Here is a 23,956-nt window from a genome sequence, read left to right on the forward strand (position 1 = left end):
GGGGGGTAGAAAGGACTAAAAATTATTCTCATTTTGTAAAAGACAAAAACATTACCAAAAACAACCACAAAACATTGATCTTTTCGAGACCACCAATGTAAAAGCCGTTTGACCAAATATTGCCCCAGTATTCTTTCTTTGAGAACTAAATTGCTACAACAACAAACATTGTACTGCGTACAACTGTAGAGAGACCCCCACCCTCACCCATCTCAAACGCACGCACCTTCTCAACCAAAACAAACCCAAATAAGCAACAACAACAACAACAACAACAACAACAACAACAACAACAACAACAACAAAACAAGACAAAATATTCATCAACCGGAAGCCCTCCTCTACAAAAAGGTAAAGTAAAACTAGAAACTAACTCAATACGAAACAAAAAAAAAACCGAACTGTACCAGGAAATCAAAACGAATTACCCCCCCCCCAACAAAAACAAAACCAAATATTTTATTGTATGTGAATGTACATCTTGAGAAAAAAATCCCTGCTGCATCATGTTTCTTTCTTTCTTCCTTCTTATCAAACATTTATTGTCCTTATCTCTCTCCTCAATTTTTGCATTTGTGTCTCTTCGTATACCTCTAATATCTGGCACTAGTATGACCTAATTGTGCTGCAAGTGACGTAAAAGTTTTTAGTTTTAATAAGGGTTTTATGGCACTTGCAACACAATAAGGTCATATAAGTGCCGAAGATTAGAGGTGTTACAAGAGAGTAACAAACAAAACAAAAAAAAGAAGGAGGAGAAATAAGGATGACAGACGTTTGATAGAAAAGAAGGAGCAAAGCGCACCAGAGCATCCGTCAACCAACAGCATTATTATTCGAATTTTAAAATGAATCTTTTGAATCACACTTTAAATTTACACAAAAATCTACCAAGAAAATGATTAAATATTTCACATTAATGGAATAAAAATCACTTCAATAAAGAATTTGACTAGAAAATAACAAAGACCAAGTGTACAATTGTAAGAGGTGGTTGGAAGGAGTCACTGGTAAGTCCTATTTCTTTGCACTCCCTCTGTTGCTTTTTATTCTGTTAATTAGTATTGCTTTTTTAGTAGTTAGTAGAGGTTTTACCACGCTCGCAACTGCATAAGGTCATATGAGCGCCAGGAGATTAGAGGTGTTACTAGAGAGTAACAAACATAAAAAAGAAGAAAGGGAGATAAGGACGATAGATATTTGATAGGAAAGAAGAAGCAAACACACCAGAGCACCCGCCAACCACACACATTGCTTTTTTTAAAACACAATATAATGACTCTAGAACTAAACAAGTATACCGCCGCAAGCTGACAAAACGTCTTTTTTTTCATTTTGGCGAGAAAACATTTTTTATATTCTCAGTCGAAAGTTTGATCAGTTACCATACTTGAGTGAAAGAACATCAAAATGAAACTGTGACTAGTTTTTGAATAAATTCGAATTCAAATTTAGGAAGAACCCTACTTCTCAATCGTTAAGCAGACAAAAAACCTCATTTACTTGAAACTGTTGTGAATTTTTTAAAAAGCGTTTTGTCAGCTTATGACAGTATAAGGATGCTAGTCTGAGCTAGCTGCGAACATGCTTCTGTGTCTTAATGTGAGAGAGTGTGTGTGTGAGTGTGTGTGTGTGTGTGTGTGAGTGTGAGTGTGTGTGTGTGTCAGTGTGTGTGTGCGAGTGTGAGGGTGAATATGTGAGAGAGAGAGTGTGTGTGTGTGTGTGTGTGTGTGTGTGTCAGTGTGTGTGTGTGTGTGTGTGTGTGCGCATGCATGCATGTATGCATGTATGTGTGTGTGTGTGTGTGTGTGTGTGTGTGTGTGTGTGTGTGTGTGTGTGTGTGTGTGTGTGTGTGTGTGTGCCCATGTGCATGTGCATGCATGCATGGATCCACGTTTGTATATGAGGATGGAGAAAGATTGTGGGTTTATATGAAACCTGCAAAAAATTACTTAGGCAAGTGCACCATGATCTAGACAATATAATCATAATTACATAGAGTACAAGATGGATAGGTCAAACACAAAAGACTCAAAGTCACATACGTATCCGTCAAACTGTGCCTGCAGTCCCATTTTTTTCCTTCTTCTTTGTCTTTGTAAGATATCACTCCAACTACGAATCCCTCGAACTACCGAGGCCGGTCTCGACGAATTCAAGCTATCCGTGTTATACCGTATATTCCTTACAGCACAAAAATGGTCATGAACCCTGAGACGAGGATGTGCACTTTTCCCGAAGACAAATCTGAAGACACTGTACAACCAAACAAGTGTACATACACCTTTAAACGTGCTGCTCATAGCGGATGGGATCGGGTCAGGTCGGGTCGATCGTCCAACTTGTCGCCAGAAAACAAACACTTTTTTTTAAGGCCACGAGTTGGGCGCGATCGGCTTGTGCCAAGACAGCCGCTTTGCACCCTCAAACTGGCTAGCAAATTGATCCGATCTGACCCAATCCTCCAATGGGCACCTCCTCTCTCTACTCTCATCAGGAGGATGCCGCTGCAAAAATTTGACCGCTCATCTCCTGGAAGAGTTTGATGAACCCCGACAGTTCCTCCAGGCCTGCTTTGAGTTGTGGTCTGTACAGGACGGGTTGGGGGGGGGGAGGGGGTGGCACAGATGTTTTAGTAAGAGTTTTACAGCACTTGCAACACAATAAGACCTTAATATAAGTGCTGAAAATTAGATGTGTTACAATAGAGTAACAAACTCAACAAAGAACGAGGAGAAATAAGGATGATAGATGTTTGATAGGAAAGATGGAGTAAACCACACCAGAGCACCGGGGGGAGGGGGGGGGGGGCAAGAGACAGAACTGTGGAGTCGGTAGTTTTACAGTGACTCAGAGGGGTAACACCCAAATTTCCTAAGGTCATTCAGTGAGGTCGAGTAAAGAGAAGCACACTGACACAACAACAGTCACTCAGAGGCAGATAAAACCAAGAAACACAGACAGAAACAAAGGACAGATAGTGAAGAGGTGTCCTCCATCCACTGGCAGATTTCCTTAACACTTGCATTCACACAGCCAGCAGTACAAAATATCCCATCTGGTCACCCAGCCAGGAGAGTGACTGCAACGGACTTCTTGGGCTGCACCGGGTGACCAGAATGGATAATTTCCCTCGTCGCATTATTGCGCTAAGTGACCACAAAGTGTAAAGAACAAATTTAAATGACAGCTAAACTGAAAAGAAGTAGAAGAGTCCACCAGAACAGAGCACCCATCATACCCCACCTCCAGCGTAACTGTCACAATTCTTAATTAACAACAGATTGAGAACATAAAACTAACAAACAAAGCAGACAGTTAAAAAGCTATAGTCCTTCATCAATGGTTGCATTAGGAAAACCATGAAAATTCACTGGTCCGACACCTTCAGAAATTTAGCCTTCAGGAGGGGAAACAAACAACAATCAGTAGACCGTGAGATCAAGAAAAGAAGATGGCGGTGGATTGGAAATACTTTTAACTCTATCCGTACGTCATGTTTTTCTATCGTATCCATACGACTCTGTGCCACCACTTTCCAAAGAGGAAATTGACTCGTTAATCCAATCCGTACGCTTAGCATAGCAGTCTGTAAAAATGATTTTTTGAGAAATACTGAAAGTTTCAAACTCCAAGTATGCTAAAATGTGAAGAATACAACCCCGGGGGCACAAAATGACCCCCAGGGCGTACGGATAAGGTTAAGAAGCTAGCCAAAGATGGAATCCCCAGGTAAAAAGGATGAGAGAAAGTTTGAGATCCACCTGGACCTCAGACAGTTGGGGTACAGCTGGATAGAGCAAGACAGGATCATCCAGAACAGGGACAGGTGGAGAGTCCTTCTTGGTGTCTTATACCCAAATATCAGGGAGGGAGAGAGGGAGAGAGGGAGAGAGGGAGAGAGGGAGAGAGAGAGAGAGACAGCAAATTACATCAGAGTACTCACCTAGAGCAAACATCTTGCTCCTGTGGTCCCAACCCGTTTGAGTTTGAGTAAAAAGAATCATAGCAACACAATAACACGACAATATAGTGTGGGGAAGAAGCAAAACAAAATATCAGAGGGAAAGAAAAAAAGTAGGACCTACCAGTGGCACACTCCAACCACTCGCCAACCTTTTTGAACACACAAGCAAACACACAGTTACCTGCTCTTTGTTGCAGAAAAATACCCGATGAGCTGGCGGTGATCTAATGGTGGAGTTGTTTTAGTCACGTTCACCTCAGTTCTCAACAAGAAGTTATTGAGACACTCGGCAAAGGCCTTGAACTCCAGCTGTCGATCTTGTAGAATGACGGGTGACAGATCCAGACACCTGGGCCACAAAGATCAAAGGTTATTTTGGTATTTGACAAGTTCCAAGGTTTGGCATTGGGTTTGAGAAAAAAGAAGCACACTGACAAAATAATGGTCGTTTAGTGCATGAGAAAAAGCAAAACAAGACAGACACACAGAGCCCAATAGCACCCTTTATCCACCCGTGGGGTTGGGGGGAGGGGGGAGGCAGCCAACAAGGACTGACATTTCCATAAACAAAAAACAAAATAAATTCACAGGAAATGTCATCACAATACTATATACTAATGGTGCCCAGAAAAATGAAATAAAACAACAAAAGTCACTGAAATTGTTAGCACAGGAATAGCAAGAGCTCAGTGCAAGGCTGAAAATACATTGTGAACTTAATGAGGCTGAGTCTTCCAAGAAAATTTCTTTTCTTTTCTGCATCTCACTTTGTCCGCACCAACATTACAAAAAAATAAAGAGCAAGAAGCAAAGAGTTAATTTTGGAGTTCCAGCCAAACTTACTGACAACAAAGCACTAGATCCCTTACAACTGACTCTGATGGCTGCACATTTTCCCAAAGTTTTGAGTTCGGGCAGAGAGAAGCACATCATCACTGCAAAGGCCATAAAGGGTAGAGAAAAAAATAGGGACAGATAGAGAGAAACAAGAGAAGTAAAGAAAAGAAGTATGACCTACCAGTGGCACCATCCAACCTTCCAAAAATTAAAACAATACAATTAATATATCACCAATGGTAAAACTTTGACACTAGGTCACACTTGGGGGCAATACAAAATGTTTTATATCTCTCACACTCTCCAATTCATAAGAACAGCACTCCACAGATTTTGACAAAAGAATACAAAATGCAGTTGCCTTCTAGTACTGCCAGGATGGACAACTCATCCAACTGTGAGATGAATGACAACAAACTACAGCAATCACCAAAATGCCAGAGTGGAGAAGTGGACCAAACTGCGGAATACATCCTTCAGCAGTGCAGGACACACACGGCCCTACGACAGGAAACACGACCAACCCCACTGACACTATGGGAGCAGCTGTACGGGCCGACAGAAGATCTAAGCAGGACTGCCCATTATGTGATAGATACTGGACTTCATGTTTTTTTAGTTTTGTAAGAGTTTTACGGCACTAGCAACACAAAAAGGTCATATAAGTGCCGAAGATTAGAGGTGTTACAAGAGAGTAACAAACATTTTATAAAAGGAGGAGAGATCAGGACGATAGATGTTTTATAGGAAAGATTGAGAAAACCACATCAAAGAACCCGCCAACCACCAGCATACCGGACTTCCCATTTTTTTAGTTTTAGTAAGAGTTTTACGGCACTTGCAACACAATGAGGTCACATGAGTACCAAAAATTAGAGGTGTTACACGAGAGCAACAAACACCAAAAAAAAAAAAAGAGGAGGGTAACGTGCGATAATATCGAGAAAAAGAAAGCGACAACAAACATGGACAAAAAACTCACTCTGTAAACTTCTCCATCAGTTCTATCATGAGGCTGCCCACTCGTCTCAGCGCGGCCACAGCCATAGGGAACTCTGCGTGTGACTGGCCCTCGTTGAGCACCTTGATAAGCTCATCCCTAAGAGGAAAAACCCCCCCCCAGGAGTCTTGTTTTAGCTTTAGTAGAGGTTTTACGGCGCTCACAACTGCATGAGGAAATATGAGCGCCACAAGATTAGAGGTGTTACAAGAGAGTAACAAACATAAAAAAGAAGGAGGGGGAGATAAGGACGATAGATGTTTGATAGGAAAGAAGAAGCAAACCACATCAGAGCACCCGCCAACCACCCACCCAGGAGTCTCAGGGAATGGATGAGAGCTAGTTGGCCGAAGAGTTACTCATATTACAAGTTAGTTGCTTTCACTTTTTGGGGCTTCTGCTACCTTGTGGTGTCGAGGGTAGAAGCGACCTAGTTTACCTAAGTAAAATTGTAATTGTATGTTTTATGCCCCCATCAACATAATTTAGATCATTCAAGCGGTGGGATGTTTCAACACAGCCCATTAGGGCTGAGTGGGGTACAGTGTCCCAGCAGACATGAAGACATTCAAATAAAAAAACCCCCAAAACAAAATTTAAAAACCCCCAAACAAATAGAAATCAAATCTGTGTGAAGTGATGAAGAGCGTAACTACTGCACCAAATACCAGTACATGAATAATAATGTATATAATTTATTATTTCAGAGAAGTATGCTGTTCAAGCAGGCCCAGTTAGTTAGAGCATAACATGCGGCTTTTATCCTCAGGTTTCAGACCCCTTGCTTCCAGGTTCAGTATAAGTATAGGGAAAAAAAAAAAGAACAATAGATAGGGAAGACAAGTCAGCTAGAAACAGAAGCAACTTCCGACAAGAGACAAGGTTCGTTGTACAAAATGAAGTCTGCCGTATTCTTTAACTTATAACTTAAACACTTTTTAAAAATTGGTTAAAGGGATAATTTACAAAGAGTTCTACTTTCTACATAGTGGCATTGGGTTGAAGGGTATGAACGCGGGGGCTACTGAAGTTAGTTTTAGTAGAGGTTATACAGAGCTCGCAACTGCAAAAGGTCATATGAGCGCCAAGGGGTGGATGTCAACAGTGAGGTCCTTGCAGGGAATCGGGCTTACTCTGCTCACTTCTCTAGCTTCAATAGCACAAAGTCTGCTTCGACTATCAAGGCACCCCGGAAATAGCGGGTCACAAGAGAGTGACAGACATACAAAAAAAGTAGAGGAAAATTGACGATAGTAAGGATTAGGAAAGAAAAAGCAGCAGTTCCCTGTTGCAGTTCAGGCACAGTTATGAGAGTGACATTGATGAATCAGCCCATTTACAATTACAATTCTACTGTGCATAAAAACTCAGGATGTTAATGTCCCCCCTCTTTGGAAAGGGCCTAAAGACACTTCAGTCAGTAGCACTGCCCCGGGGGGGGGGGGGGGCAGAACCACTGAAGAAAATCAGTCTGTGTTTGATGAACTGAGACAAAATAGAAACAGAGTACTCATCTTGTGTTCTATTGTTTCACTGTGTTTTTTTAAACAGTAAAAAAAGAAGCACATTGACTCAATAATGGTCATGTTGTGCTGAGAAAAAGTCAGACAGTTAGAAACAACAGGGGGAAGTAAAGAAGTTGGATCTACCAGTAGCAGCAGTGACTTCCAATGACTTGAAGACTTGTAAAAAACAGAAATAAAGCTTTTCTGCCAGTTCCCAAATTAAACATGAAAACAGGAAATTGCCACAAACTTTACAATACTGTTTATATTAAGTTAGTTGGAACACACACACACACACACACACACAAAACCAATATTGTTCACCGCTTCTGCCCCCTCAAACAATGTCAGAACACAGTCCTTACCACTAGCTGCCTGCACCACCTTCTCCAACTATTTCTACAATGCATAAGTCCTAGTTTTTATAAAGACAGCTGCATCTGTGAAAATGTCTGATGTCACCATATGAACAACTAGGAAAGAAGAAGAGTAGACTAGTGGTTAGGCTCTCACACTCGCAACTCGCTACCTCAGAGCTTTCTTGTCGAATCTCCATTTTTTTAAACAATGAAAACAGTACATAACAAAGAGTGAGCTTATGAAGAAGTCACATTTTCAATGTTTAAAAAAAATGGAGATACGACAAGAAAGCACTGAGGTCGCGAATGTTAGGTTGCGGGTTCAAATCCCACCAGTGACCTGACGATGGGAAGGCTCTTTACACGAATTTTCCACACTTCACTCAGGTGGGAATGGGTACCCAGCTATAGACAGGGAGAGATCTTGTCAGTTAGTTTGTGTTTTAGTATAAATTTACATTCCACAGCTTGCACTGTATGTTTCTTGGGAAGCCAACAATGTTTCTGAGTGTTCTAGGGTCTGCTGGGATAATAATGGTTGTAAAGCTCATAGAGCATGCTGTAGAGCGTGGATATGTACTATATTATTATTATTATTATTATCATCATTATTATGACTATGTTTAACTCTCACCTGAACTCTGTGATGAATGTCCAAATATTCTGAAACTTGCTCAAGACTAGACTCTCACACTCAGTAACACTGGCAGCAGGAGACGCAGTCTGAAAGGAATTGGAGGACTGTTTGTGAAATCATAGTAAAAGTTTTGCACTCTCATCAACACAATTTAGATCATCATCAAGTTTGCAAGCTACATTGACTCTAGTCTAGGCTAAATAGGATACAGCATAAAAGCAGAAAGATGGAGAAAGTTAATGAGGTAGACTTCCCCATGGCCAGATTCTTGTATATTTGTTGGATAATTCAAGAGGTGCTAGCTGCAACACATCTCTGTTTTGTTCAAGTCACTATACATTGATATAGACCTGCATGTGAGCCTCAACCAGATTGTCTGAAAATTTTGCGCAACCCCTCCCCCCCCTCCCAAAAGAGCTTTTGTTGGTGTCATAAGGAAGGACTTCCGAGTAACGAGCGACCACCCCAACAAACACAACAAAGAAGAGACCTAACCCTACCCCTACCCCTAGGCCTACCCCAAATAAGAACCTGCAACGAGCCTCATGTGAAAAGGCCAGCACAAGTCCAAAATGAAAAATATTTTTAAAATTAAAAAACCACACTCCAAAACAAACAAGGCTTACAAGGAGCATAATATAATCATAATGGCCTACATCTACATATTGCTAGATCTACAATAATAGGGTTTGATACAATAACACAATAGAATTGGAATATGAATCCTCCACATAGATCTAGATCTAGTAAACTAAATAAATCTAGATCTAGATCTAGAAGAACAAGTGAATAGGATCTAGGAATAGGCCTTGAACTAGAAATCCGCATCCAATTCCGAACAGAGGGGCTCAGTTGAGTCTAGATTCTAAATAAATAAATAATTCACGCACCTGATGAAATGCCTTTTACCAACATTAATATTACAGCACAACCTTTGATAGGGTTTGACAAAATAGAATTGGAATATGAATCCTCCATTGAGGTCTATAATGATCTATATAAATCTAGATCTAGATCTAGATCTAGATCTAGATTCTATTATCTAAGTGAGTCGGACTGGAATGAATCCACACGATCTGAACAATTGAATTTGTCAACAAAACGAAGTTCAAAATGGCCGCTCGAGCACGAAACTGAAATTAGATAATTTAGGTCGTCGTCTTTTTTCGTATTCGCATTTCTACTCAGGTTCCGACAATTATGTCGGAAACACCGACGTCGGCAGTCGGCGGTGCGCGCATCGGCGGTCGGCACGAAAACGAAAGTGCCGACAAAGCCAACCGGAGAAAAGGGGGGCGCTGGCAGTCGGCCAGGCCTCGCACTACGCACATTGACTGATACAGGTGGGCCTAGCGATAGCATCGGCCGCCTCGCGAGTCGGGTCGCGATTGTCGGATTTCAGACGATTGTCGGCAAACATGCAGGTCTAATTGATAGTTCCCCTTCCCCCTCCTTTAAACCATCATATTAAAGAAAACGTAATGTTTTAAAATGAGTTTTACCATACGGTACTTGCAACACAATTAGGTCATTTTAGTGCCGAAGATTAGAGATGTTACAAGAGAGTAAAAAAAGTAACAAACACAAAAAAGAAGAAGGGGAGATAAGGATGATAGACGTTTGATAGGAAAGAAGGAGTGAACCACACCAGAGCCCCCGCCAACCACCAACAAGAAAAGGTAAACCAAATTGTCTTTTAGAAGATTCTTACCTCAGACTGTGTGGCTCGTAGTTCCCTTGCGGGTTCAGAAGTAGGATCCAAATTTTTGCCAGTGTTGCCAGATGCGCTTTCAGTGGCAGACTCCATCGGTTCATCCGACTGGACACGTTCTGTCCTCGTACCTGGAACTACCCCGGAACTGGAACTAACGGACTGGGAACTCTCTACAAAACAAACACTGGTTTGTTCTTGGGTTTTGTCCCAATTTGACGAGCTTTGCGGTTGCAGGTGCTTTGAAGTGGGCTTATGAGTCACATTCTTCGCTACCTGGTTCAGATTTTCTTGCGTATTTGAGAGGCTGGCAGGCCTGTCCTCAGTGGAGGGTGCTGAGATTCCGGGAACACATGTCTTTTGAAGTGTGGGGTTATTGTACACATTTCTGGAGGAGTTTACAGGTTGCTGACATGGTAATGATAATAACGATGGCGGCGCGTCGGTGCTGTTTACTTTGGTGGTTGCTTTGTTGTACCTCACTGGGAGTTGTTTCTGATTCGTAGTCTCCGGCTCTGAGAGAAAAAGTTGCTGTAAAAAAACCAAACAAGAAGAGAAATAAAAACTAAAGGAAAGGGAAATTGAGAATTATATAACTGAGATGAATACTTTTTACTTTAAAAAAAAATCAAGATAGAATAGTATATGAGTACAACTGGAGTGAAAATACAATCGAATCTGCCCTGACGGCCACCTGTACAAACGGCCACTTTCCTTCCCCCCCCTTGCGTTTTTTCTATACATTTTACCTGTGTAAAACGGGCACCTGTGCAACGCGACCGCGGCCACCCTATTTTATCAACCCACAATCAAATTTACCTATCTGAGACGGCCAGACTTTGTCAAAAATTTTGCATTTTCCCCTGACGTGGACAAGCTGTCATAATTCATTCACATGTCATTATTGCTAGTCCCTCCTATGGATGAAACGATCATGTTGCTTAGGTTGCTCTCAATGCTTACCCAAGTTGACCAATGGATAACAATAAATTTTCAGCTGCTGGTAAGGGAAGCGTGTGATCCGTCACAACCTATAAGCCCTGCCCTCAACTCAGTCCCTGAACCCAGTCCATAACAATGGAAGTCAACACAAACTCACGACAGAAGAATCAACATTTTCTTTTTTGAAGGGAGGAAAGGTTGTCCCGTGCCCATCCTACAAATTGAGGGAGCATTTTAAAATATAGTATAAAACAAGAAAATGAATTTAAATTAAGTAAAGTTGTTAAAAGAAAAGCTGCTACTTGCTTTGATTTGCTTTTTGAAAACATTCTTGTCAAAGTAAAATGTTTATGTTTGTTAGGGCACAACTGTGGTTACAGATACTGCGGTAGATCTTCTTTTCCTCACCTCTCACAAGTGATGAGACAAGGGCTCTCTTACTTACCTTCTGCTGCATTCAGCTTTTCTGTGGTCATCAAAAACTCTGGAGCATTTGTATTAAGTCTTGGTCAATGAAGATAATTTCCTCAACGTTAGTCTTAACTGCACTCAGCCATGCAAGAAGTATAGGAGAACTAACAGGCTGAAGAGTATCAGCATTTAGCTTGCTTGAACTTTGTATAGCAAAGAAAGGAATGGACTGCAATGCGGATGACCCAGGTTCAAATCCATAACTGAGAGTTCTTGCACTCTGGTTGTTTGGGGTATTCTCATGACCACACCTGGCCCTCTCCATAACATGCAGATACTTTGGGGGTACAGCCTCATAGACAACCTTACAATGTTGAAAATGTTGGCAGACCCATTTCACACAAAAACTCTGAAAGGAAAGCAATATATATATATGTCCATTCTGACACGTCATACCTTGACATGACTACCCTCAGAGTTTTTGCTCTTGCCACTTGTTGCAGCCACATTCTGATTCCCTGAAATTAAGAACACACAGTGCATTAGAACTGAGATACATAATTGTAATTACCGTAATATACTTATCAAAAAAAAAATTTATTTAGTAGTTTGCATTTAGAATTATATTAAAGCAGTGAGGAAGGAAAACCTGCAGCTAGCTCATGGATACATTTTCATAATCCTGTCAACCTGAGGTTTTAATTCTATTTCTGACACAAGTTACACATTTCATTCTAAACATTTCATTTCCTTAAATTCTTCTCATGGTGTCAGATGGAGATATGACCCTAATGCCCAGCACTGAAAGGTACACAGCACAAGACCACTAACTCAATAATTACACATATTTTTCGCCCAGCACAGGTTGTTGTGTAAGTTGATTCTTTACCATTTTTTACATGGTCGTTGTATTCTTCCTTGTTGTTACCAATCGAATATCAAATCAAAGGGTAATTTTTTCATCTCTGTTTGACGATTTGTTGTAGAGCTGGCTCACTGGCTTATAATCCTCCACCCCCCAATATTTTCATATCTCCTCTATTTGACAATCAGTGATGATCAACATCAACTCAAAACACCTTGTGTGGGGATCAAATCTCTGGAGTAATTCTTTAGTTTTTAGTAAGAGTTTTATGGCACTTGCAACATAATAAGGTCATAAAAGTGCCGATGATTAGAGGTGTTACGAGAGAGTAACAAACGCACAAAAGATAGAAGAGAGATCAGGTCGATAGATGTTTGATAAGAAAGAAGGAGCAAACCACACCAGAGCACCCGCCAACCATTGGCTCTGTAGTAATTCATATAGTACACCGACATGATAACAATGATTCAGTGCCAGGAAAGAGCAAGACAAAACAGCAAGAAGCAACAGTAGAATGAACTTGCAGTAACAAAGAGCCTATCCACTAAGAAAGAAGAAAGACATAGACAGATTAACAAAAAAAGAAGCGAACAAGGAAAATGAAAAAAAAGAACCAACATTCTCATACCAAGCAAACAAACAGAACCATAAAGGAACAGAAGCTTGAACTCTGTCAGCATTATTTTGACACAGAAGACAAAAGTGTTTGCGCTGTATTGGTCAAGATTTTACATGTCCTGTGATTATAAAGCATGTGACTAAGCAGACTAATGGATACCAGAAAATGCCAGATGCAGTGTGGATAAAGGAAAAAATCTATACTGTTTGAAACAAAAATGACATGCACAGGATAGGCACCAAATGAAGAAATAAACCAACACCAAGATTAACCTGCATGTCATTCCGAACATTACAGCATCATTATCATCGCTGCCGTCATCATATCGTCATTATGTTATCAACACTCTTTTCCTTATTCTTATTTCGTTTTTCTTGAAGTATAACAATTTCAACCACGTCGGCATATTTTTACGTAACGTTAGACATATCGGTACCAAATCAGGACAAGTGCCAAAACCCCCCCAACCCAAACAAAAAACAAACCAACCATCTCTCCACAACCCATCACCCCCCCCCCCAAAAAAAAAATTAAAATGGGGAAAAAAACAAAAAACAACAACAACCCAACCCCAAAACATGCCAGGCAGACTGTACAACCTTTCTGAGTGGTCTCATTGCTTGGTGGTTTTTGCAGCAGCTTCAGATTTGGCTTTGGCATCTTCAGCTCATTCCACAGGGTCTGGGAAAGTAAACGAAATTCCAACATTTAGCATTCTTCAAGCTGTAACACTCAATATCTTGTGTTTGATCTACCCTTCCCTAAGATCAGGGGGGTGTTGCTGAAATACAGCAGTTAAAAGGATCCAGGAGTGGCAGTAGAAAGAGTCAGGAGTAAAGGACGGAAGAGCCAAGAGGAGGCCTCGGGTTGGGAGAAGAAAGTGGAGATTTAAGCAGATGACAGTACACGACTAGAGAACAAGGAAAGAGGTGAAGGAAGAAAAGATTTGGTAGCAACACAACGGTATATTTCAAAGAAGACAAGCAGGTCAACCTTTTTGGTTTCTATTGCCTAACCCCCAACCCCCCCCCCTTCCCTAGGAAAAACAAAAACAAATGTGGCTCTTCCAAATTTGGTCTAATTGGCTGGTCTTGGAGGCTCATTTCTAAATTTGACCTTTCCAGCCCCATGCACGTATATTTTCAGCATCACTTGTACTTCCCACTGTCCCAAGGGTGCATATTCTGTTTCGGGGGGGCATCCAGTTTGTGCATTTTTCGAAATAGCAGAGAACCTAATTAAACTTCAATGTTTATAATATGTGTTCCATTACCTTTAAACATTGTTATATGATATTATCTAAACCTCATTACAAAGATACTACATCATTACTTTTTAGAATGCATGCCTCTTTTTCTGAAATACTGCTGTACTGGCTGGGACTGGGGTTAGCGAGTACACAAAAATGGCTGGGGCTGGAAGGGTTAAGAGGGTTGATCTATATCACAACTTGAGACAAAGCCATACAAACACGAGAAACACACCATTGGACTCACTTCTGTATTTGCAGCAGAGATTCCCATGATCACACTCTTGTTGGTGAGGTTCAGGTCGCGGCTCAATAAAATCACATGATCATCAGGGCCTGCGTTAAAAAAACCCAACAGCATGGGAATACATAACATGAAAGATATGATAAGATAAGAAACATCTTTATTATCCAGAACCTGGCACATCGGTTTGGTGTTTCACCACGTACACACATACACACACACACACATACACAAATACACACACACATGCATATGCACGCACATGTGCACACCTATATACAAACACACTCTTCTCTCACACACTCTCTCTTCCACACACATCCGTGCACATAACCATGATTATACAATAGTATACTTGAACTCACCAGTAATTATAAACATTAATAGTGTTAAGCTAGATACTTACTCAGCTTTTCTGATTGTAACTCAGTGGTATTCTGATATTGCATGCATTAAAGGTCATAGGAATACTTATAACAAGATCTTTTACTTCTGAATGATATTTTTATTTGAGAGAACAAGGGACTTTTATTGTTAGAGACTTAAAATCAACTTTGAAATTCTTTATCATATTCTTCTTTGGATTTCAGGTCTCAAGCAGACATTGATGACTGTCTCCTGTTGTCTGTCCTCCTGATCAGCTCAGGTTCTTTCACAGTGCTGTATGTCAAACATCCCATCTGTGTTTGTTACTCTCTGTATTCCTCTGCTCTTCTTTCCTTCTATCTTTTTCTATCATCTTTATCAAATTCTTTTAAAAAAGAAATAAGGAAGGAAAATATAGTAAAGACCTAACCCTAACGCTGACCCAACCCCTTCCCTACCCCTACCCTCCCCCCTACCTTTACCCCCAAACTCTAACCCTCTATTCCAGTCTGTTTTATAGTGGTCACTCGTTACAGAATTCCTCCCAGAAATAATGATTAACATGAGAGGTTCTTGGTAAATTCACACAGGGTCAATCACTTACACTTCTCCTTCCACTGCACGCAGCATTGCAGGATCCGGTCATCGTTAGAGGAAATGACCATATCCGTCTTCTGGTAGGCCTGGCAACAGTACGTAAGTAAGTAAATAAGTTTATTCAGTGTTTAATGCCATTGTCCTACGTCACATTACATAAAACACTCATTAAAGCATTGCAACAGGAACAGACATAAGACATGATCATACAGTTTCTCCACTTTAATCACAGAGCAGCTATCGGACATTCTAACTAAAGGAAATATAATATATAAATCACCCTGTCTAAGCTTTTATATAATCAAAACATAAAACACTTACATCCTCTCCTTTAAAAAAAATCAGAATGTAAACCAATTAATTCCTCTCCTATTTTATATAATCAAAACATAAAACAGTTACATCCTCTCCTTTAAAAAAAATCAAAATGTAAAACAGTTAATTCCTCTCCTATTTTATATAATCAAAACATAAAACAGTTTCTTCCTCTCCTATTTTATATAATCAAAACATAAAACAGTTTCTTCCTCTCCTATTTTATATAATCAAAACATAAAACAGTTACTTCCTCTCCTCTGTTACACATTTCTCTGAGTGCATTAACCAAGCTGAACTGTGGTGGTGATGACCATGGTTTGAACTAATAATGAGGCAGTTGTGAACTCCTGCAGTTCAGAGAGTTTTTAAGGGTCTCAACCTATTTGACGTCGTAATATTGGAGATCAATGCTTAACCTGCAGGTTACTTGAAGGTTCTGCCTCTTTAATAATCTCATAGCGTAAATAGGGTCTTTAAACCAACACCAAGCCATACACACTTCTTCCCTCTTTTATGATCTTCCCCATCATTATTTTTTGAACCTTTAATTTTCTCAAAGTGAACAATAGATAAGACAATTGTAGGGTTGAAAATTAAAAGAAATTAAGAGCATAATGATAGCTAGCTAGCTATCTACCCACCCACCCACCTGTCTATTGATACATATTTCAATATTCATCAGTCTATATATATTTCATCCTGCCGAGACCTAAAATTGACCATACATTCTATGGAACATTACAGCAACTGCAGTAAACTAACCTGCTCTTATTACTACATGGCATTGGACAGAAGGGCAAGAGCCCAGCTGTTGCTGGATCGATAATAATAACAACATGTTTATATATTTCAACATCTGTGTGGGAGGGAGGGACGTTGGTGCAAGGGTTGAGTCTCACCTCTTTCGGGGGCTGACCAATCAAGTTCTGGTCTTTTGTATTCAGTTTGGCGTGGATGAAATGTACAGCCTCCACAGCACGACGCCAGGTCATTTCGTTCTGTGCGCATCAAATAGTGCAGTGAAAATGAAACAACCTTAAAAACTTAGGTTTAGTCAATTTTACAGCACTTAAAACACAATAAGGTCTTATAAGTACCAAAGATTAAAGGTGTTACGAGAGAGTAACAAACGTAAAAAAGAAGGAGGAGAGATAAGGATGACATATATTTGATATGAAATAAGGAACAAATCACACCAGAGCAACCGTCAACCATCCACAGTTTTAAAGTTTGGGTTCATTCACAAAAGTTGAATCAACAAGAAAAAACAAGTGGGTCAATAACAAACTAAAGCCATAGCAACAATAACTGGACCACTAAATCAATAACAATAATTACTACAGTATTAGCAACAACAACACGACCATAACAATGATTAGTCGTGACATCATTTGATGGTTGAATTTCTTGACAACAATATTTACTCCTCAATGAATCCTCATCCATAGTTTTACTATGGGGGAGCAAAGAATACACCTGCCGTGATACTGTGTGTCGTAAGAGGCGACTAAAAGTGCATAGGTCTGGTCGCCCGAAAAGTGCCAGTTTGCGGAGGGCCAACTACCCAACCCAGTAAAAAACAGTATGTTACAGAAACACGGACAAACACAGCTTTTTATTTTTCGATCTTGAGAGAAGGAGGAGCTTCTGTATCAGCAGGAACAATGAAGGACAGCGGACAAAGCCGAAAGGACTCTTCTGACCCGAAACCTTCTCTGTCGAACAAGTCTCTCTGGATTGCGCTGTGGAATGTTCCCACCTTGTATGAAGCAGGAAAGAGTTCTCAAATAGTACAAGAGATGAAGAGATACAGGCTGCACATACTAGGAGTCAGCGAAACACACTGGATACAGTCTGGACAGAAGCAGCTCAGCTCGCGGAACAAATATTGTATTCTGGGAGGGAAGACAAATACTATGCGGAAGGAGTAGGAATCATTTTAAGTAAGTATGCACAGAAGTCACTTAGAGGATGGGAACCACACACGGAAAGGATCATCATGGCTTCATTCACTGCAAGGAGCAAGAGCATCAACATGAATATAGTACAGATCTTCGCCCCAACAAATGATGCTTCGGATGAAGGCAAGGATGCCTTTTACAGCCAGCTCCAGGGGGGTCATCGACAAACTACCAAGGAAGGATGTCAACATCATAATGGGAGATGCCAATGCCAAGATTGGTCAGGACAACGTGGGGTATGAAAGAAGTATGGGACAACATGGCTTGGGACAACATGGCTTGGGACAAATGAAAGAGAGTGGTGAGCGATTCGCAAATATATGTGCTTTCAACAGTTTTGTTATTGGAGGCTCTGTTTTTCCCCACAAGAGGATTCACAAGGCCACATGGGTTTCGCCAGATGGAGTGACAGAGAACCAGATAGATCATTTTTGTATCTCTCGTAGGTTCAGGCGTTCACTGGACGATGTCAAAGTACAGAGAGGGGCAGATGTTGGATCGGATCATCATCTGCTGTTGGCAAAACTGAAGCTTCGACTCAAAAAGCACGGGACCAGCACAGGAATCAAAAGAACGAAGTTCCAAGTAAGTCTCTTGGACGGACACAAGAAAGAAGAGTTTCAGCTGCAGCTGAGGAACTGATTTCAACCTCTAGCTGATCTTGGCGGTGAGGACACGGACGTGGATACACACTGGACCAAGGTCAAAGAAGTCTTTTCATCAACATGCCAAGAAGTACTCGGTGGGAAGAAATGGGAGTGGATTAGCCAATACTCATTGGATTTAATTAGGATAAGAAGACAGCTGAAGGCAGAAGTGAATGCAAGTAGAACAAGAGGATCAAGAGCGGAGGCATTGGAGCAGTACAGAACAACAGCTAAAGATGTCAAGAAATCAATAAGAAAAGACAAGGAGGAATTCATGAACAGGCTAGCAGAGAAGGCAGAGGAAGCAGCGATAGGAGGGCACATGTGAATCCTTTACCAGACCACAAGGACACTTGCTGGAAAATATGGGAAACCTGAAGTACCTGTAAAGGACCAAGAGGGGAAAAGCATTTTTGGAAAGGAAGCTCAGTCTAAACGATGGGTAGAGCATTTCAACAGTCTCCTGAACAGACCACCACCGAGTAACCCACCAAACATACTGCCAGCAAAAAATGAGTTCCCTATCTGCTGTGATGCTCCTTCAAAACAAGAGATTCTGGATGCCATTAAAAAGCTGCACAAAGGTAAAGCGGCCGGTCCCGACCAGATTCCACCTGAAGCCCTAAAAGCAGATGCCAATGTGACTGCAGACATCCTCCTCCCACTGTTTACCAGGATCTGGAATGAGAGCAAGTTTCCAAAGGATTGGAAAGCAGGACATCTCGTGAAGCTTCCAAAAAAGGGGGATCTCAGCAACTGAAGCAACTACAGAGGGATCACTCTTCTCTCAATACCAGGTAAGGTCTTCAACAGATTCATTCTGGAGAGAATCAAGACAGGAATGGATCCAAGACTATGGGATGAACAGGCCGGTTTCCGGAAAAATCGCTCAACCACCGACCAGATTGCCACGCTGAGGATTATTGTGGAACAGTCCCTGGAGTGGAACTCCCAGCTGATTGTCAACTTCCTTGACTATGAGAAGGCCTTTCACAGTATAGACCAAGTGACAGTATGGAAGATAATGAGACACCACGGAATCCCACAGAAGTTGGTGAACCTCATCAAGAGCATGTACGAAGGGACAAGTTGCAGGATTGTACATGATGGCCAGCTCACTGACAGCTTTGACATCAAGACTGGTGTGAGACAGGGATGCTTACTATCACCGTTCCTCTTCATATTGGCAATCCACTGGCTGATGAATGAAACCACCAGAGGACACAGAAATGGTATACAGTGGACACCATGGACACAGTTGGACGATCTGGATTTTGCAGACGACTTGGCGCTTCTGTCGCACACTCAGGAACAGATGCAAGCAAAGACTTCAGTATTAAACAGCCTATCGGAGTCTGTTGGATTGAGGATCCACCCCGGAAAGTCAAAGGTCCTAAGGACAGATGCACAACGAAAGGAGCAGGTCACAATAGAAGGAAAGGCCCTAGAAAACGTTGAATCCTTCTGCTATCTTGGGAGCATAATTGACAGAGAGGGAGGAACAGGTGCTGAAATAAAGTCCCGCATTGGAAAAGCACAGGCTGCTTTCATATCTTTGGATAGGATTTGGAAGACCAGAGATATCTCACTTCGAACAAAGCTGAGGATTTTCAATTCAAACGTGAAGTCGGTCCTGTTGTATGGATGTGAGGCATGGAACGCATCACAGACTTGCATAAAGAGGATCCAGGTTTTCTTGAACAGGTGTCTAAGAAAGTTACTGAGGATCAGATGGACAGACAGGGTCACCAATGTGGAAGTGTTAAGGAAAACAAGACAGATCCCAGTCAGAGATGAGGTAGGAAGAAGGCGGTGGCGATGGATTGGACATACTGTCAGGAAGTCAGGCTGCTGCATAACAAAGAAAGTTTTGGATTGGAACCCACAGGGCAAGAGATCAAGGGGAAGACCTCGTGGAACCTGGAGAAGAATCACAGAAATCGATGTACAGAAAAGTGGGAAGACATGGAATAACATCAAGAGGCTAGCCCAGGATAGAGAAAAGTGATGGGTGTTTGTCCGTGGTCTATACCCTGGTGCAGGGTGAGAAAGGCAATGATGATGATGAATCCTCATGGGAAATGGTATTTAAAATAAAAACTGTCCAACATGGTCACCAATTGTTGGGGAAAAAAGTGGTCATCTTAGACAGGTGAAGGTCTTGATCAGTGTCATTATAACAAAGGAAAAATGCAAAAGGGGGGGGGGGGAGTGGTTGTTTGTACGGGTTCTTAGGTTCCCTGTATTTTGTTGCTGTTGTTTTTTCTTTAGAACCTTTAATAAATTCAGGAAATTAGGGCTAAAAAAAATAAAATGTACTCACATATCTGTCTCGTCTTTTGCGACTGTCCTTGATGAAGTCCAGTTCCTGCATGACGACCCACGGCAAAACCAGAGTTGGGATTCCTAACCCTGGGGAGGTGTTGATCAGCATACGTGTGTCAGTACACTTTGCCCCAAACACATAAATATGACAGTTTTGACAGTTCTAGTTCTAATAGGGCCTAAAGACTAATGATTATATAATGAAAGTACATAGTGTGTGTTTGTGTGTTTGTAAGTCTGCATATAGAAAGAGAGAGAGAGAGAGAGAGAGAGAGAGAGAGAGAGAGAGAGAGAGAGAGAGAGAGAGAGAGAGAGAGAGAGAGAGAGAGAGAGAGAGAGAGAGAGAGGAGAGAGAGAGAGAGAGAGAGAGGGAGGGAGAGAGAAGGAGAGAGAGGGGAGAGAGAGGAGAGAGAGAGAGAGAGAAAGAGGAGAGGGAGAGAGAGAGAGAGAGAGAGAGAGAGAGAGAGAGAGAGAGAGAGAGAGACAGAGAGACAGAGAGACAGAAAGACAGAGAGAGACAGAGACAGAGAGACAGAGAGAGAGAACAAATCCCCTAATTCAAGACAAATAGTCATTGTCTCTACAACCTCAAAATCAAAAACATATTAACAGTATGTCACGAGTACCAAAGGTGCTACGTTATAGATATAGTCAACCCTGACCAAGAGGATCGTTCAATGCTGAAGGAAAAGTGGTTATCTTCTTAGACAGGTGATTTTCTTCTTCTTTTTTTTTTTAGTAGATGGTTTTACGGCGCTCGCAACGACATAAGGTCATATGAGCACCAAGGGGTGTGTGTCAACAGAGAAGTCTTTACAAGGAATCAGACTTACTCTGCTCACCTCTCCAGCTTCAACAGCACAAGGTCTGCTTCGACTATCAAGGCACCCCGGAAATAGCGGGTCACAAGAGTGTGACAAACATACAAAAGAAGTAGAGGAAAATGACAATAGTAAGGATTAGGAAAGAAAAAGCAGCAGTTCCCTGTTGTAGATCAGGCACAGTTATGAGCTGGACATTGATGAATCAGCCCATTTACAATTCTACTGTGCTTGAACGAGAAATGTCCCACCTTTGGGAATGGCCTAGAGACACTACAGTCAGTGGCACTGCCCCGGAGGGTAGGTGATTTTCTTAGGCAGAATCATTACAACAGAAAAAAACCACAAAAGGGAGAAGTGGGAAGTGGTTGTTTGTACAGGGGGTGTTGTTCTTGGACAGGTGGTCGTTAAGAGCAAGTTCGACTGTAATATAGAATTTTAGGGATTAAAAAAAAAACTTGGTCTAACCTGGAAGATCGGCATTCATGATCTCACTCAGGAAAGTCAGGCAGGAAATGAGTACATTCGTGTCCACCACAAGAATGAGAGCCTGCAGGTGAATTTTTAAAAAATGACTTAGATAAAACAACAAACCAAACAGAAAATGATACTATTTTCAAGCATGGCATAAGATCCACATAAGGCCCAAACAACATGGAGAATGTTTCTCTCTGCCAGGCAGTATACAACCCCCCCCCCAAAAAAAAAACAACAACCAAAAAACCCAACAAACCCAAACAAGTAACAATAGATAGCATTTGTACGGCACAAATTCACGCTCAACAGCAAGCCTTATGCGCTTTACAAACTACATTATATAAAATACAAGATAAAAAGAGTTGGGGGGGGGGGGGGGGGGAGAGGGAACCTGGGACAGCAAAGTTGAGTTGGGGTTTACAAAGGGTCAGCACGAAACTGGCCGCACTTCTCCAATAGCAGATTAGGATGATTGTCACAAAGAAAAGAAGTAGATGAAGCAGACTCCACTATAGCAGCCAGCAACCACTGCCTGCCATTCCTACATTGCTTCATGTTTTTATTTTAGTAAGTGTTTTAAGGCACTTGCAACACAATACGGTTATATAAATGCCAAAGATTAGAGGTGTTACAACAGAGTAAAAAACCCCAAAAAATAAGGAGTCAGGAGGGGAGATGAGGACGATAAATATTTAATAGGAAAGAAGGAGAAAATCACATCAAAGCACCTGCCAACCACCCACACTTTTTTTTCATCACTGAACATGAATAATGATAGTAATAACAGTAATTATAAACTGCATTAATACAGCCCATATCTCTGCTTAAAAGCAGCCTCGATATGCTTAACAATTTATTATTATCCTGACAAACATCTTTATTATCCAGAACATTCTCAGGTTCCAGGGATGATTTCAATACATTACTCAAAGAAAGAAATATAAAAAATGCACAATGACTGACAAATTACAAAAGGCAATTATTTGAGAAAAACAAATGCAGAGGAAGCCTGGCCCTCTTCTAGTAAATTTGAACCTAATTCATTAACAATTTGGACAACACAACCAGAAGCGACCCCCACCCCCCCACCGAGTTTTCATTCACTTTCTAAGAATACATAAAAATCCCACCTCCATAAGAAAGTAAAATGAATCAGAAAAATTAAAGAACAAGTGTAGTAAGACCAACTCATCTGCTGTTTTGAGTGATACAAGGCCAAAAACATACCGACAAATGAGGATAATCAGGCAATGATATATATATATTGTAACAAGAAATGTTCAACCTGAGCAATACAAAAGCTGGGTTTACATCATTTTATTGACAAGCATTCAGTTATGATATCACACAGCTGAATCATCGACAATATGTGTCACGAAGTGGTGAAATTGGGCGCTCATAAATCTTTTGGCAAAGGGAGTTATTAGTATCATCTTAAAGTTCGTTCATTTGTCTTGCATTTGGCAAAAACACCCCAAACCCATCTATCTAGAACAAAAGTCAAGACATTTGCGATTGAAGCAGGTGGGTATCTCCTGGTGTCAGAGGTAAAATTAGCGAGAAAATGGGCGCCAAAGCTTTGTGACTTCCAAAGCTTGAGAGTTCTTGGAATTGCAAATTTATATTCTTTTGTGCCTTTGATCAATGTAAAATCCACAAAGAAATGTGTTCTTAAATGGACAAAGAAGGTACTGAGCAAAAAAAAAAGAAAATTAGACAAAAAATTGCCCAACAGCCAGAAAAATGCGGATTGCCTTGATTACATTATTTGGGCGGGCGCCAGATTTCATCACTCTACCTCACATATAATTGAGACCACATAGTGATCCACAAAGACCTGCTTGACGAGAAAAAACCCAAAACAAACAAACTTCCAACACTGAAGCTCACCTTGTGCTTCTCGGGTGACTCCTCAATCTTGATGACCACAGGGCTACTGACCAGGGGACTTTTGGCCACCGCCTCCGTTAACGTGCCGATCGGCTGTTGCAAAAAAAGTACAATAAATCAACACAAGCAGAACAACAACAGGTAGGGGAGTCTGTGTAACGAAAGCAAGCATAACATCTACGTGATGACACTCATTCAAGGCTAAGGT

General features: G+C 41.1%; 1 protein-coding gene across 1 annotated transcript; it reads right to left on the reverse strand.

The window, feature by feature from the left end:
- Positions 1-1,828: 1,828 nt before the first annotated feature.
- On the reverse strand, positions 1,829-23,948 carry LOC106013234. Its single transcript, XM_013088384.2, has 13 exons — positions 23,749-23,948; positions 21,850-21,931; positions 20,559-20,647; positions 16,527-16,625; positions 15,317-15,395; positions 14,350-14,438; positions 13,453-13,534; positions 11,826-11,887; positions 10,017-10,547; positions 8,303-8,391; positions 5,787-5,903; positions 4,149-4,316; positions 1,829-2,587 (listed from the first exon to the last, which is right to left on the reverse strand). Exons 2-13 carry the CDS (start codon positions 21,866-21,868, stop codon positions 2,494-2,496), a joined length of 1,518 nt encoding a protein of 505 aa, XP_012943838.1. The 5' UTR covers positions 21,869-21,931; positions 23,749-23,948; the 3' UTR covers positions 1,829-2,493.
- Between the last annotated feature and the right edge of the window lie 8 nt (positions 23,949-23,956).

The sequence above is a fragment of the Aplysia californica genome, unplaced genomic scaffold (genome assembly GCF_000002075.1).
Source record: "Aplysia californica isolate F4 #8 unplaced genomic scaffold, AplCal3.0 scaffold00734, whole genome shotgun sequence".
Lineage (NCBI taxonomy): Eukaryota > Metazoa > Mollusca > Gastropoda > Aplysiida > Aplysiidae > Aplysia > Aplysia californica.